Source organism: Pezoporus flaviventris, unplaced genomic scaffold, assembly GCF_033815535.1.
Source record: "Pezoporus flaviventris isolate CSIRO_AGI_PZ_B2104156 unplaced genomic scaffold, CSIRO_AGI_Pfla_v1 ptg000107l, whole genome shotgun sequence".
NCBI lineage: Eukaryota > Metazoa > Chordata > Aves > Psittaciformes > Psittacidae > Pezoporus > Pezoporus flaviventris.
In genome coordinates, this window is record NW_026892655.1 from 1,739,048 (window position 1) to 1,754,975 (window position 15,928).

General features: G+C 54.3%; 1 protein-coding gene across 1 annotated transcript; it reads right to left on the reverse strand.

Annotated features, from left to right (window-relative positions):
- Positions 1 to 7,747: 7,747 nt before the first annotated feature.
- On the reverse strand, positions 7,748 to 12,620 carry PHB1 (prohibitin 1). The gene is made up of 7 exons (XM_061477717.1): positions 12,545 to 12,620; positions 12,148 to 12,276; positions 11,651 to 11,812; positions 11,162 to 11,304; positions 10,756 to 10,872; positions 9,806 to 9,901; positions 7,748 to 8,886 (listed from the first exon to the last, which is right to left on the reverse strand). The coding sequence occupies exons 2-7, from the start codon at positions 12,233 to 12,235 to the stop codon at positions 8,674 to 8,676; spliced, it is 819 nt and encodes a 272-aa protein (XP_061333701.1). The 5' UTR covers positions 12,236 to 12,276; positions 12,545 to 12,620; the 3' UTR covers positions 7,748 to 8,673.
- Between the last annotated feature and the right edge of the window lie 3,308 nt (positions 12,621 to 15,928).

Genomic DNA, 15,928 nt, shown 5'->3' on the forward strand with positions numbered 1-15,928 from the left:
CTTGTGTCCCTGCTGTAGTTTTAAATCCTGTAGTCTACAGTCTCTTCCCTGCCTGTGATCTCTTTCCTTATCTGCTTTGTTTGCTGCAAATGCCCCCTTAGCATAGGGCACTTGATTTGAGGTTGTGCATAACATCTCTAACCCTCACCCCGATGTCTGAAATGTTACATGCCAGTGTGTTTGACCCACTCTTGGTTATTGAACATAAAACCTGAGATTTGAGCTCCTTGTGCAGAGCAGGGATTGGGGTTTTCAGAGTTAAAGTTCACAGTCAAATAAAAGGGGCAGAGTAGGCTGGGGAAGCCCCATGGTGGGATCAGAACAATGCTGCCAGTTTTCTTCCTTGCTCCAGCCCCTGCCGTGGGGGCACAGGGCAGGGTGTGCTTTACTCTGCCAGTCCTATGGGAGCTGTAACAAGCTGCCCCAGTGCAGAGCAGCCTCTGGGCTGTCCTGAGCTCTGCTGTGACCTGTGTGTAGTTGGAGAGGGAGAGGGTACCACGGGAGAGCCTGGGCTTTGAGAGCATGGACACTGCTCCGGCGTAGCCCAGCACCCTTGTGCAATGCAGCTTCTTGAGAAAAATAGAGAGAGGATGTCAGGGGATGTGGTGCTGCTTTTGTGGCCCTGCTTGTGTCCGTCAGCATCAGTGGTGGCCTAGGGAAGAGAGAGCTGCAGAGGCAAGTGACTCTCCCCAGCATCACTGCTTAGTTTGGCTCCCGCATGTAATATACTTTCTTCCCTAGGTGCTTAGCTAATGGAAGGTGACAGCTCCTCATGGTGCTCCCAGGGAGAGATCCAGCTGAGGGGCTGGCTGTGGCACTCAGCCCTGTTCCCACAAGGAAGCCTGTTCAGCTATTTACATCGCTCTCTTTGATGTAGCTTTTGACATGAAAAGACATGTCAGGCAGGTAAAGGGAAACAACCAGAATGCAGCAACAGCTCCACATCTCTGCTTGCACGAGCTGCTCCTTAGCACACACCTGCCTCACAGCCACAGATCCTTATCAGCCCTCTCATTTCCTTGCTGTCATCTCTCCTTTCCCTTCACACTGGTGTCTGACTTTTAAAGGCAACTCTCTGCAGCTCATCCCCAGCACAGTGAGGTGCTGTGGCTCCTCTGCCCCCTCTTTCTGGCATTTCCCTTCTCTCTCGAGTATAACCAGTGTGGGAAATGTCCTCGTGTGTCCTCCTGATTGCATGTGGTGCCAGGGGCGGGTGATAGAGATCTTAATTTCCTCCCTAAACTGCTGCAGGGTCTCAGCAAACAGCTCTTTGCAGCTCACTCCAGAAGCAGCAGCAATACACCAGTAGGTGACATTGTCCCTCCCTGGAAAAGAGGGCTTTTTTCTGCTAAGCAGCTTAGGACCTTTCAGGGTGAAAAGTACAATGAAAGTATGAGAACTTGCTAGGCCATGGGCCACAGACACAGCAGAACGCAGCGTTACCCAGCTGGGTTTTTCTCCTAGAGGACGAGATGTTCTAGACTTGCTGAGAAAGCAAACTTAAATAAGAGTATTGTTGAGATGCAGTGAGCTCTGTGGTGGGGATAACCACTAGCAGCAGCTGCAGAACAGTGTGGGAAGGAGAAAAATCAGTGGTGAACTCCTACTTTTATCAGCTGTTAATTTTCCTGTGGTGTGGGCAGGCTTCTTGAGTTTGCAAAGCTGCGTGTTCCTGGGCAATCCCTGAGCTATCTGCTCTGGTTATTTCCTATTGCTTTCAGGCATCAAACTAGGGCTGCAACCCTCTAGTAGGAGCACTGCCTGCCCAGCCCAGGGCCTGCAGTTCCCTGGGAGCTGTGCTGCTGAGAGATGGGGCCCAGTTTCTGAGAGCTCTTGGCTTTTCCAGGGCAGCCATGGGTAAATCTTCTCTACTTCATCCACACTCCTGCTGTGATCATTTCTTTGGAAACTCAGCAGGCAGTTCTTTCTTCCCACAGCCAACAGGGATATGGGCTGCTTTTCTGCTGTCCTACCTACTTCCTCTCATGGTGAGGTGGCTCTTGGTGGTTCGTTGGTGCTGGTGACAGGGCTGCAACTAAGGAGGGCCAAGTGGAACAGCACTAGCCCTTTTCCATGTGCTTGGTATTTTGCCAAGGCCTCCATCCTAACAGTTCTGGTTTGGAAACAGCCTGAACTGGGCCTGACTTGACACTTCTGGGAATGCAGTTGGGATTGGGACTCTTTCTCCTTCCCCAAGGGGGGAAGGTCCTTGGAGCTCAGTGCTGCTCAGGGACCCTGCAAAAACCAGGCCCTGCCCCACTGAGAAAACAAGCCAAGGGGGAGAAGAGAAACTGAGGCACAGACAGGGTGCTGACACTTTGCTGATCAGGGCTGCAACCCAACCAGTTGACTCTCACATTAATGCTTTACTCTTTAGGTATCCAGATACGTCCTGCAGGATTCAGAATCCTCTCAAGCAATGGGAAAGGAAGCAAAAGGAAAACAAAGCGTTTTTCCTGCTAGCTCTTGTCACAGGAAGCCCTGTGCTGTCTGAGGGAACCACCACCACTGAGCACAGAGGTGCTGGGCTATATCAGAGAAAAGTAGAAGTTCAAGCAGAGGAAATTCCTGTTCTCATTCTCCCTTCTCCTTTACTAGTTGAGTGTAAGGCCACAATTAAAGATAAACTGCCTCTAAATAATAGAGCTAACACCCACCAGCATCTCCTTGTGAGGAGGATTAGACCTTTGGAGCAGCAGGGTACAGGCAGAGTTGACATGCGGTAAGCACCTGAGAAGCAGAACTGCAATACCAGTGGCTTTAACTCTGCCTCCCCTGCAAGCTGAGGGGCAGATCAGGGAGCCAGCATGGCCAGCTGGGTTCAACATGGTTTTACAGGGCTTCCTGCATTCAGGGCTTGAGCTCAGCCTGGGCAGGGCAACAGTTAACAGCCTTGCGTGACACAGAAAAGCCTGGCAGATGCACTTGCTGGTTACTAACTTGCTTTGGGGTACTGGGGGCAGGGTAACATGACCTGTACTGTCAGAGCTGTTGGCCTCTGCATAAAAATCATACCACAAAATAATAATAAAGAGTTCTCTTTGGGTAGCCTTGGTTTTCTGCCTCTCTTTTATTTTTCCTAAGGAAGACACAGATTCTGGGGTATGGCAGCTGAACAAGGGCAGGTTGGAAGGGAGAGAAACTGGCAGAGTTGGGGTTTTACTCTTCTGTTGTCTGTTTAATCAGCTTTGGTGTTTGTTACACTGTGATCTCAGGTGGTTTCCCCAGCAGACTGGCTACATGAAGTTCTAAAGTTTGGAGAGGGGAGGTACTTGTTAAATGGATGCATTGCCCCAGCAGGTTGTTAGAAACATTTCTGTTCCTGTGTTAGAGCACCTCTGCTGTGATCAGCATCAGCCTGTACCAAAGCAGTTTGAGTAGGGTCCATGTACCTTGGCTGGTGAGGAGCAAACTGGTTTAAGTGGAGTCCTGCTGTTCACACCCAATCTTCCAGCCTAGCTGTTTAGGTAGAAACTTCCCTCTGGGTTTGAAAAGCTGTGCTTAGGAGGAAGATGCTGTAAGCAACAGAGAAACAGAGCTGTATTTACCAGCTTTGCAGAAGGGGCACTGCAAGATTTCTACCCATGAAATCATGTTTGAATTAAGGGCTCTGGGATAGACTCACCTTGTTCAGGCTTAACCCCTGCTTCCTTCCTGTTCTTGCCTCTGTTGAGTGCTTTTAACCTGCTGCTCAGAGGCATCCTGCACACACTCTTTCCAGCCTTCTCCTGCCCTTCCTGCCCCTACCAGCATGGGGGCACAAACACATCTTGCAACTGGCATCTTCCACTGTCTCCATCTTGTGCACTGCCCTCCTGCAGCTCGATCTAGGACAGTTTCCCATGCTCATGCACAGCTTTGGCTTATCAGAGATCAAGGATAATTCACTGATGGGCTCTGACTCAGTCCAGATCTGCATCATGTGTGGATCCAGTATGAGGAACCCCAAACACTGTGGTTACAGTAGCAGTTGAACTTGGCCTCCCATGGGAGCTTCCTGGTGTCTCTAGCCCTTCTTTCTGTGTTCAGCAAGAACTGGGTGCCTGTTCCACCAGGCCCTTTCCCTGTAGATTTTACAGCTTTCTGTGGGTGGGCAAAGTGAACCCAGCCTGGCTATGGGTGGGCATTTCTCTAAAGACATCAGATGCATCCCGTTCTCTTGACAGTTTGTTCTGCATCCACTAGCTAGGATGGACTTCGTGTCCCATACCATTGCCCCTGATACCTATCTGTGACAATCTTCTCCCCCTTCACCAAGTAGAAAACCAAAGCCCAAAGCATCAAATCATCCTTCAGTAAACCTGACCTACCTCTGAGAACTACAGCAGTGTAAGTAAGTCAGGACTTGCTGGCCTGAAGTCAGCTCAGTCCTGCTGATGGGAAACAGGCATATGAGGAATAGATCAGCCCCAGTGCTGCCTAGTGCCAGGCAAGGAATAATTAGACCAAATTCGGCCCTATGAATTGTTCCCCATCTCCCAGCTGAGCTGAGCTCGAGCCTGGTTAAAGACATCATTTCCTACCCTCTTCCACAAGTGCCTTTTCCCCCTGCACACCCTGCCACATCCTCTGTGTTTCAGGACAGAAGCACTAGATCCACTCAGATATAAACAGCACAAAGGAAGCAATAAGGAAACTCCTCCCTATCCCTTGGCTCTAACCACTTTCAGCCATGCTGCCAGCTTGCTGCAGGGTACAGATTATCACAAACTCGGGGTGCTCCCTTGCCTGGAGTGTTTCAGCTCCTGTGCATCCATGACTGTCAGGGCAGAGATGCCCATTTCAGTGCAACAGCCATGCTGCAAATTCCATCTGCTCCTGTCCACGTGGCTGCTTTTGGTCTCCTCTTCACAAGTCAGGTAGGCTGGTTATCTATTAAATAGGGAGCGAGCACAAGAGAGGGTAAGCACACAGAGGAAATCAGGCAGTTTCCTGTTTGTTTATCAGGAACAAAGCTTGTTTGGCTGGTGTGAATGTGGCCAGCAGGCTGGTGCCGAGCTCAGCTCTTCCACTAGCACAAAGGGAAGAAGTAAGGCAAAGTCTCCCAGGAAGAAAACCCTAAACTCAGACCTCTCTGGAGGTTTGCAGCCAATGCAGAGCGATGGGCAGGGAGATTCCACCTTGTTAAGTGGCAGTGAACTGCTGCTCCTTGGTCTCAAGCAAGAGATGCATTCTGGCAACAGAGGGCTGCACTCCCCATCACACAGAGCCCTTCAATTGCCCCAGCAGGTTTATGTTGCCCATGACCAGCAGACTTTGCCCCAAACCTGGTCCCTGTAGCTTAGTTTTTGGGCTGTATTCAGAGAAATACTCTAATCACCCTGGAACCACAGAATTACAGGGCTTCAGATTAAAAATTGCCAAGCTTTTACCAACATAGCTCCAGTATGAATTCATCATGCTAACATTCTGGACCCAAAGACTCAATGCTGTTTTCAAACATCAAGCTAAACCACGTTACACTTCTGAAGTCACGCCTAGACATTTCTGTTGTTCCTATCCACTCTGAATTAGTAATAAATTAAAGATGGCCTGGGGAAAGGAGGAACAGGGCTGCAGGGAGTCAGGCTGCAAAGCCAAGCCACCCGGGACCATGCGCAGAAAGAGAGTTTGCATCTTTCAGTGTGCTGCCTTAGGCTGGGGGAAGTTAAAACCTGGGGCTGGAGGTACCCAGCAGTGAAAGGTGCAGCAGAGGTTTACCAAGACAGCCTGACACAGGGACTGAACCCTCTTCCCCTCTTGTACCAGCTTGCGCTGTTTCCTCCTCGCCCTGAGACTGTGCTATTGTGTTAGCCCTCGTCCACCTCCACTCCTTGCGCCCTCTGCCCGGGGCAGGGTGACCTCCCCACTCCCCAGCTCCCGGGATGCTGAGGGCACCCTTTGGTCCCGCAGCTTCTCCGGTGCAGCAGCAGAATTGCTGCTGCCATCTGGTGGGAGAGCAGCCGGGCTGCGGCCCCTGCGGCTCCTCCGCTTGGATTTGTCTTGCCTCTTGAAGGGGTAACCTCTTGGCAAGCATCCGTGCTCGCTAATGCCGTCTGTCACGGTTGGCAGCAAAGTTGCAGCCTCCATCCCTCACCTCTCTTCCCCCAGTGCAAAGCCGCATGCCTTGACCCTCTCTCGATTCTCCACCCCAGGCCGTGCTCCACTTTCACCAGCAACTTCTTGGTACTGAGTTAAGAGCAACAAGGTTGGAAACGCCAGCGAGGGTGGGAACACCCTGTTTGTGGGAGCAGCCAGGGCAGCTGCCTGCGTGTTACCCAAGCCCAAAGTTCTGTCTATTGCCCTGACAAGCAGAGTGCTGAGAGCGAGTGCACACACCCTGCTCACACCTCCCAACTGCTGCTCTAGGAAGCAGGATCCAGCCTTTGACTCTCCAGTCTGGCCCTGGCCGCACAAGCTCAACTTCTTGGTTTGTTCTTACATCAAGGAGCCTGCCAGCACCTGAGGAGTCTGGCAGAGGATGCCAGGCAATGCTTGCTCACTGCTGCACAACTCAGAGCAGCATCCAGCCAGCAAGTGGCCGTTTCCTCACCCAGTATCCCTGTGCACTAAACCACATCCTGGTTTTAGGGTCACTGCTCCCATCTGGAGATGGTCTCCACCAAGGCTGAAGAGCAGCTGTAAACACAATATAAACAAGGGGTTCAGTGAGCACACCCCCAGCCAGCCACAGGTTCAAGAGCAGCTTTGAAGTCTGAAGTTGATGGCAGCTTTAGGCATTAAGTGAGGCACAGCCAAGGTAAAAGGAGCAGTTAACAGCTAGGGAGCATTTGTGAAAAGAATTACACCCAAAGGCAAAGGAAATGGTGATTAATCAGACCCAGGGACCACTGCTGGAGCCCCTCCACCAGAGGCTAAGAGCAAAAGTGGCAGGAAACACTCCACACTCCACTGAAAATGCAGGACTGGAGGGAGAAGGGATGCAGAACCACAGAAGCTGAGAAGGGATTTCAGGCATTCTGCTCTGAACCCAGCACCTGGCACAGGAAACACTAAGGGGGCTTTAAAAGGAGCCTTGGGAGGAAAGTGGAAGCTTCCTTAGAAATGTCTGAAGTGGTAAACCAGAGGAATAAAGAACAAGAGCACTGGAGGGCGGAGAGGTCTGGAAGTTATTTGGGAGTTACGGACCTGACTGCTCAGCTGCTTAAAATATTTTGCAAGCTCAGGCACCTCATCACTGCAAGCACAGACCCTGCCCAGCACAAAGAGCACAGGAGTCTCTCCAAGGGCAAGGACTCCAAGTGGCTGTAAGATGAGGAAACAAGCCCACCATTCCCAGCAGCTTTCCCAAGGGCTTACCCTCAGGGCAGCGATGACACCCACCAGAGATCCCATTCCTCAGGGATAACAGGCATTGTACAAGCACCCTGTTTACAGGATAGGAGTAGCTGCTGACACACATGAAGCACTGTAGGCTGTATCTGGTACAATACACCCCCGTTTTCTTTCCAACAGCATGGTGTTTCATTAAAAGAGCACCCTGGAAGATGCACATGCAGTAAACAACAGCCTGAACAGTGCATGGAAAACAGTTAAAAGCCCTTGCAATAACCTCAAGATACTCTCAGCCTTGCTGCAGGAATTCAGCCTAAGAATCATGTTTCAAGCTTTAAGTTGTCAGGAACAAGACCTATTGCCCTGTGCTAAGTGGCATATCCACACAATAGCACAAGCACGAGGTTCTTGCTCTACTGACCCAACCTTCATTCTTCTGTGACAGCAAAAAAAACCCAGCACCACACACAACTACAGTTGGGACTGTGACATTTATTGAAGGCTGGTTATACAATCTCACCCATCACATCCTCCTCACAATTCAGGTTCCCTACATAAAAAGAACATTGATGTAACAGAGAATTCTGCCCACCTCTGACTGCCTGAGCCACAGAGCACTGAGTCATCCCCTCTTTGTCCCAGGTGCCGTTTGCAATAGGCCAACTGACCTTGATGAAAGAACCAATGCTGCACAACAGGGCAAGCAGCAGCAAACAGATCAGAGTGCAGCAGCAGGGGGAGAAGTGGAGATGTCCAGCATGTGCCTGAGAAGCATTTCCTGCAGAGGAAGCATCTTCTCCTCTGTGCCTGAAATCCATCCACTACATAAAGCAAATCTCTTGCTATTCTCACCCCAAGCCACAAGCCGCTCTACCTGTGCCTCCAGCTATCAGTGCTATGGTTCACACAGGCAGAGCCACTGCCCTGACAGCTGAGATGTCCTCTTACACTCAGCTGACACCTGAAAACAGACTGGCTTGACTGAAGAGTGAGCCCTGGGCATCCCTGTCCCATAGTCCAGGACCTGCAAGTCTGTAACAACCCCGGCTAAGCCAGCCTGAAGGCACTGAAGCATCGCTGTGAAACCTGATGGATAGAGCACTCTTGGGGTCAGGGAGTCACCTGGGCTACTGCTTTGCTCCAGGAGTGAATAGATGAAACTCTGCTCCTGTTGCTCAAACTGCCTGGAAAGGGGCAATTCTCAAACCTAGCTTAAAGGCCAAAGCCACTGCTCTGACCGTAGAGGGGAGGAATGCAGGTCTGTTCTCAAGAGCGGGCGGTTTTATTTGATTAAGAATTCAAAATGGGTTGAATTTTCATTTCCTCTCTTTCTACCAGTGAGGAAAGTGCAGAGACTCTTTTGGAAAGGGCTACTCTGGGAGGCAGAGGTGCCCGGGCTCACTGTGGCAGCTGGAGGAGCACAGACTGTCCAGAGGGCAGGTACGTGATGTTGCGGGACCGTGAGAGCTGGTAGGCGATGTCCTCAGCGGCCTCCAGCTTGCGCAGCTCGATCAAGCCATCGCCTGCAGTGGCCAGTGAGTTGGCAATGAGCTCAGCTGCTTTGGAGTCTCCCTCCGCAGAGATCACAGCCGCTTTCTTCTGCTGCTCAGCCTGGAATCAGACAGGACAGGGAATAACCAACAGAGAAAACAAGAGCAAAGAGAAGGAAGATGCTACTGCCATGTTTAAAATAGGAATTCCTGTTTCACCTCCCTCCTGTTCTTTTCCCTCAAGACAGATGGGGTTATTTTAAAGCTGTATTCTGTTAAGACTCTTTTTCTGCCTACTGTGGAAAAAAAAAGGTTGAAAAATCATCTTGAAATTGCCTTATCAGTTTTAACCTCATGGAACATTAACCCACCAAAGGACACTTCTGGTGGAAAACTCTCTGAAAGATTGGAGAACTTCACCAGTGCAGTTAAACCCAGGTCAAATAAACACTTCTGCTGTTTAATCATCTTGACAGATTACATGCATCTTATTGCATGGGGTGTTGGCTGCAGGTTCTTGCAATCCCCACAGGCACGTGTTGGGCCAGGGGACTTTAACACTTGAACGCCAAATTGTTTCTGTGGATGCTCACTGAGATCTTGGGTTGATCTGGGATCATGTGCTCATGCATCTCCTGTGGTCAGTAACACCCCTAGGACACGGGCCTCCGTGCCAATGATATCAACACCACACAAGGCTTTGACTAGCCTCACAAAATTCCCAAACACTGGGATCATGTGGGATGCAGATCTCAGCCTTGAACCCCATTTCTAACTGACACTCCCTCCCGAGTGCCATTTCCTCCTGGCTCCATGCAGACATTTCTGTTCAGCACCCCAGTAAGAAGAAAAAGATGACCCCCAAACCCAACCTTAGGCTTTATCTATCCGATAACCACAAGCCAGAGCTGAGAACCACATCAGCATTACAGCACCAAGTGATTTCAGCATTCAGCTGGCCCTGTCAGATGTTCACTGCAACCTGGAGTGGGAAGGAGATACCAGGAACCTTTAGCAAGTTTCTCAGAAGGACAAGGTACCTTTTCCACAATGAATCTTGCTCTCTCTGCTTCTTGCTGAGCCACTTGCTTCATCTCCACAGCCTCTGTGAACTCCTTGCCAAAGGTCAGGTGAGTCTGCAGGGCACAAAGCAAGCAAAGGTCACACCGCTGACAGCATACAGCAGTGCTGCTGCGACCCACACAGCTCCCAGGGTGCATCAGTGGAACTGGGATGGGGATGGAGAGCCAGGAGCCTTTAAAGAGCCCTTTCCTGCTCCATTATGCCCCACTGTGCTCAGCCTGGGTAGTTTGGATAGCTGCAGGCTCCTGGGATGGGACAGGGGAAAGGTGGATCTCCTTCAGGAGTGTGCTCAGGAGACAGCACCAGAAACTCAGAGTCAAAACTTGCATTTTTGAGAAACAAAGTCTTCCTGCAAAGACTGCCTATAATACCCCTGTCCTCCAAGCAGGCTTTTGAGAGAGGTCCAAGAAGAAAGGGAGAGGGGCAAGTACAAGCCAGATTAGAACACGATTCATTTACAAAGCTTCTAGGGAGACAGGGAGAGCTCCCCCCTTGAGTAGTCAGGAGAAAACCAAATACTTTGTAGGAAAAGGACACTATCAGAAGCAGGTATTTTCAATACCTCCTCAAGCCTGGCACTTCCTCCCTGTATCTCAAGGTGCTTGGGGAGCAGCTGATCTATCACCCCCAGAAGCATTTTTTCCTCATTTGAACTACAAAAGCCTTGCAGCAGTGGAGCCTGACAATGAGCCAGCACAGAGGAGCCTTCAAGGGCTTGCTCAAGGTCACAGAAGGCCAGTGACAAAAGCAGAGGTACTGCTTTGAGCTGTAACCACCACATCCCATGCAACTGCAGGCAGACAGACATAGTCCGTGTGTCCAAACTCCCAGCCCCCTCCTCTCTTTTCTCCACTGCTCTTATCTGGGCAGACTCCAAGGAGAAAAACCAAAAAGGCAGCACTCTTACCAAGGACACATCATCCAGAATGAGCCCAAAGGTTGCTGCTCTCTCCGTGAGGTCCTCACTCACTTGCCTTGAGACCAACTCTCTCTGAGTGATCAATTCTCCAGCATCAAAGCGAGCCTGAAATCAGGATGAACAGTGAGAAGGAAGCTCCCAGAAGTGACAGATTCTCTGTGTCCTGCCTGCCTTTGCACCATGAGCTGCAGAGCTCCTCTCCCAAAGTTCCAAGACATTGAGCTGCCCATGGATTGGAAGCAAAGGACTCAATGACTGGGACCTTAAGTGTAAGCTTTTCTGGATGGCCTCTGAGAGCCTTGGGAGTGGAAGGAGAAGCCTTATTCCAGAGCACAACGTATTCTGTGCTCCAGCTGCTGAGGGAAGAAAGATGAGCAACGGAGCCTGTCCTTACCACAACAGACTTGAGGATTTCAGTTGTGATTGAGGGCAGCACACGCTCGTCGTAGTCCTCTCCAATACTGGTGAAGATGCGGGGTAACTGGGCAGTCACTGGTCTGAACAGGATACGCAACGTGATGTTCACGTTCTGAAGGTCTGTGGGAGGAGAGGCACGAGGTGAGTGGCAAAGCACAGGGACAGGAGATGTTTGTCCTCTCCAGGTTGACTAAACAAGAAAGAAACAGGTTATTTTTACTGCCCTTTGCACCCTGGGATCCAAATCCCCATCCCAGACAAGATTCAAACTGCAGTTTGGCGACACAGGGAACTACTGCCCTACTGGAAAGACAAGGACTTTATGGTTAAAGGGATGACTGACAGGACCAAAGGAATGGTCCAGTCTGTTCTGGAACTAAAACCGCAGCTCAAACCATTCCTGACTGTGTCCAACTGGATCTGGGATCTCCACATCCAGAAAAAACAAACCAAAGCAAGCGCTCACCTTTGCTGCCCGTGATCACGGGAATGTTTCGGGGCCGGGAGCGGCAGTCGAAGATGATGGGTTTCTGCACCCAGGGGATGAGGAAGTGGGTGCCTTCTCCTACCACCACGTCCTGGACCCCGCGGAATCGGTCGAAGATGACAGCTCTGTGGCCTGCATCAACTGGAGAAGACAAGAGCCACGTTGGTACCGAAACCACCCTTGTGGAAGTGGTCTGTTGGGGGAGTCAAAGCCTTTTGCTGCTGTGACATTAATGACATTGTTTGGAGCAACAAGGCCAGAAGACGCAGCCATGGCTCCTGGCCTCGCAGTCTGCTCCCAAGTGAGCCAACAGCTTGCAATCCCGCTTGTGCAATGCACAGGGCATAAAACAGCCCAGCAAGGCTCCACAGCTGTGTCCCCCTGCTGCCATCAGCAGTGAAGGCACACGGTGCCTCCCACACCGACCAAACCCAAAGGTACAAGCCACCTGGAAGCTCTCAGCCTCCCGCACTCACCGTTGTACAGCGCCGAGTTCACCACTCCTCCTACAACGGCCAGCCCCAGGCCGAGCTTCCCCAGGCTCTCAAACACCTTCGCGGCCATCTCACGCCTCCGGGTCCGGCCTTTCCTTTAGCAGCTCCCTCCTGCAAAACCCACGGGGGTCTCGCACACTCACCGCGGAGCAGGTCCCGCAGCGCACCCCCGCACCCGCTCCGAGCCCGGCCCGCCGCCTCCCTTCCAGGCCTCACGCCCCCAGGGCAGCCGCCCGACAGCCGAGGCTCCGCTCCCACCGCAGCTCGGCCCCCGCTCTCCGCTCCATCGCCGGTCCCGGCTGCCGCTTCCCATCCCCGCTTCCCGATCCCGGACCTACCGCCCCGTCCCGTCCCGCTCCCCTCCCGCGGCGCCCCTGACCTCCACATGAATCCGCGGCCACCCGCCCCGGCGCGCCTGCGCGCAGCGCCAAGACGCACGCTCCTCATTGGCCTGCCCTTCCCCACGGTGTTCTGGGACATGTAGTTCACCGCCGCGCTGCCTGCTGCGGAGCGGCACACAACTCCCGGCGAGCCCGGCGGCGGCACGCTGGCTGAGTAAAGCCGCTTTCTATTGGTCTCGTCTTCCCGCTGCCCCGGGGCCTGCCGGGAGCTGTAGTCCTGGAGGCCTGCGGGGCCCGGGCCCGGCTGTGCCCGCTCCCCGCTTGCACGGCACCGCCCGGGCAGGGGCAGCGGGGCCGGGGCCGGCGGGCGGGTCCGTGGTGGAGCGGTGTCAGGGCCGCACAGCCACCGGCGGGGTCTGGCCGCTTTACCGAGCGGCTCCCCGGCCCAGCAGCCCCCGGTGCCGCTAGAGGGAAGCAGCGCTCCGCCGGCTGCGGCAGCGCCGAGGGACGGGAGAGCCGGGAGGAGGAGAAACGAAACGGGGGGGACCGCAGAGGAGCCGCCTCCCCCCGGGCGGCACCGGGGGCTCCGTTCCCCCCCCCCCCTCCCCTCCACCGGGCCGCGTCCTCCCCGCCCGCGGCTCCGGGTGAAAGCGGGGCCGGCGCCGCTGCTCTGGGCCCGACGGGTCCCGGGGGCACCGTGTTCCCTTCGTGCGCCCCGTGCGGGGAAACTGAGGCACGGAGCCACTGAGCAGCGCGGGGATGGAACCCCCGGCCCGGATCCTCCCCCCCAGGAGCGGGGCCCAAAACCCACGGGCGGCTGCGCTGGGGCCGCTCCTGCCCCGGAACGTGACCGCCTCTCCCGGTGCCCCCCGGCAGCCCCGGGTCCCCGCACCGCTGCGCGCACGGGTGCGCTGGGGGAGCCCCGTCCTGCGCCTCGCAGCGCTCCTTCAGAGCCCAGAGCAGCTCCGCTGGGCCTCGGCAGTGCTGAGGAGCGGATGCTGAGGAAGGGCAGGGTGAGGTGAAGGTGCTGAGCAGCGCTGGACCTGCGGGAAGCCCCTGGAGCCCGGCTGGAACCGCGGCCCCTGGGAGCTGCCCTCCTTGGGATCATCGTTCCGGAACCGCGCAGTCACCGCAGCTCAGATCCCGGCTGCAGCAAAGGGGGAAGCTCGAGCGTGGGTGCTCTGCCCTCAGCCGCGTGCTGCGTCCAGGGATACATCCCGGGAGCATCCCAGCAGCCGCCGGGCTTTCCCCAGGGCTGGCTCTGCCCCGAGAGGCTTCAATCCGCTCACATCTAATCCAATCACAACATCCTAATTGGTGACAAAGCCACGGCTGTAAACACCGGGAGATTGATTCCCTCTGGATGTGGGATTCACGCAGGGCACAATTCAACCCTCAGCTGGGGTCTGTGGAGCTGGGGGCTGGCGCTTTGCACCCGCTTTGCCTCATGCTTTGCGTTCCAGAGCAGCCGTCGGGCTGGGGTTGTGCAGCCGCTTTCCCTTCCCGTGTAAAATGAGGCTTTCCCATTCAGACCCCAAAAGAAAGGAAAAAGGCTCGTGGCAATGAGGAGTTTTGGGCCAGGGCCCGGCTTTTAGGCTGGAAGCCCCGGGAGCCGCCACATCGGAGCCGGTGACACCCGCACGGCGAAGCCAGGGCAGAATGGATCCTTTGTGTGGGGAATAGCTGGCGGGTGATTCAGCGCCGGCCACAGGGGCTGACACACTGCTCGGTGCTGGGGGGGCACCCGGCGTGTCCCCCTCTGCCCACCGCGCCTGGCCCTGGCTCTGTGAGCTGGGGGGCACGGTCCAAAGCCTCGGTGAGTTGTGGGATGCAGGCAAGGGGTTGAGCAGCCCTGCAGCCATCAGGAGCATCCTGTGCCCTCGTTGATGAAACCAAAGTGGCCATGGAGGAGCACCCAAAGCAGAACCAGGCTGGAACCCTGCCCTTGGGGTCCTTGTACCCCTTGCTTGGGTGTTCTCATGGGGCTGCTGCTGTCTGGAGGGTGTCAGGGGCACATTTCCTCTATGGGGCAAAGGAACGGTGGCTTCAAGAAGCCCCTCATTGTCCTGAGCCCAGCTCCAGCCACTGCAGCGGGGAACAAAAAGCCTCCTCTTCTCCAGCCCTCCAGCACCAGCCAGTGCAGCCCTGGAACATCCATGGCGTGAAGCATGCCAAGGGCACAGAGCCCGAGTGGCGGTGACGGAGGCAGACGTGGATCCGCAGGGATGCTCTGCCAGAGCACCTGAGGGGCAGAAAGGAGGATTTTCCACCCCAAACCGTGGGTTTGGGGCCCACACAACGGGATGGGGCTGATGTTCCTGCCCCATTCCCACCCTCCTGGCCCTACACAGGCATCCCAGCCCGAGGCCCGGCGGCTCCAGCCCCGCACCAGCATGTAACCCGGTTAGCCTCAATAAGCATTTCAATTGAATTAGTTAAACTGCATTAAAGCCCTGCGAGGACACGGTGTGGGGTGGAAACGGCCTTAATGTGATCTCAGCTGACTTCCCCGCCGCGATTTGCAAGTCAGAGGAATCGAATTAAGGCTGTTTTCATTCTGAACCCTGTCCACACAGGCCCCTAATGCAGCTTAATTAATCTGCTTTAACATCGAGCCTGTCTTTCATTCAGACGCAGCTTCACCTGACTCATCCCACAGCAGCAAAAGCCTCTCCCCAGAGGAGTGGGCACCGGGGATGGGGAGTCCTGGGAGCATTTAGAGAAAACCAGGATTATCTCTAATCCCATCAGGGGATAATCTGGGATCGGGCTCTGTGCTGCAGGCACCCATAATGGGCTCTCCAGTGCCCAGTGAGCTGGAGCATCCCAGCTTGGTGCCACCCCGGTGCCAGCAGCACCAAAGGGGTTCTGGGCTCTCCTCCATGGTTATCAGCACTCTGCAGCGTTCTCCTGGGTGGAAGCTGCATTAAGCCCTGTGCTGCTCTTGGGAAGGCTCTAATGGCTGGGAATTGCTGACCTGCAGCCCCAAAGAGGACCTCAGCCCCCCCCAAACCCACAGCCCCTTGATGTTCCCAGCTCTCCATCCCCTTCCTTGCACCACGTTCACGCAACTGGGCTGTCCTGGTCTCCAGCACCAACACAAGCCCAGGGTCTGGGGCTCCTCTGAGCACAGGGGGTACCCAGTGTGCTGCAAGGGGGGGTCTCTGCCGCCCTCCCTTTGCTCCCACTCCCGTTTGCTCTCCATGGATAAAATGACATCTCCATAAAGGCTGCCTCCAATTAAAAGGGAGTTTAATGGCTTAATGAATCACAACAAAATCTGCTGCATTAGCACATGAACCGCTGCCCCTCTCTCCTTGCGGCCACCAGCTTTCCACTGCAAACCTTTTCATTTCCTTCCCAGCAAATTGCCTGCCCGTTAAGTGTGTGTGTGTGGGGCTACGTAAAGCCCAGCCTGGAGG

Excerpts from the sequence above, each read along its gene's own strand:
- PHB1 (XM_061477717.1), bottom strand. The coding sequence starts at position 12,235 with ATGGCCGCGAAGGTGTTTGAGAGCCTGGGGAAGCTCGGCCTGGGGCTG. Across the intron at positions 11,305-11,650 it reads CGTGATCACGGGCAGCAAAG|ACCTTCAGAACGTGAACATC; the intron begins GTGAGCGCTTGC and ends CTCCTCCCACAG. Across the intron at positions 10,873-11,161 it reads AAATCCTCAAGTCTGTTGTG|GCTCGCTTTGATGCTGGAGA; the intron begins GTAAGGACAGGC and ends TCCTGATTTCAG.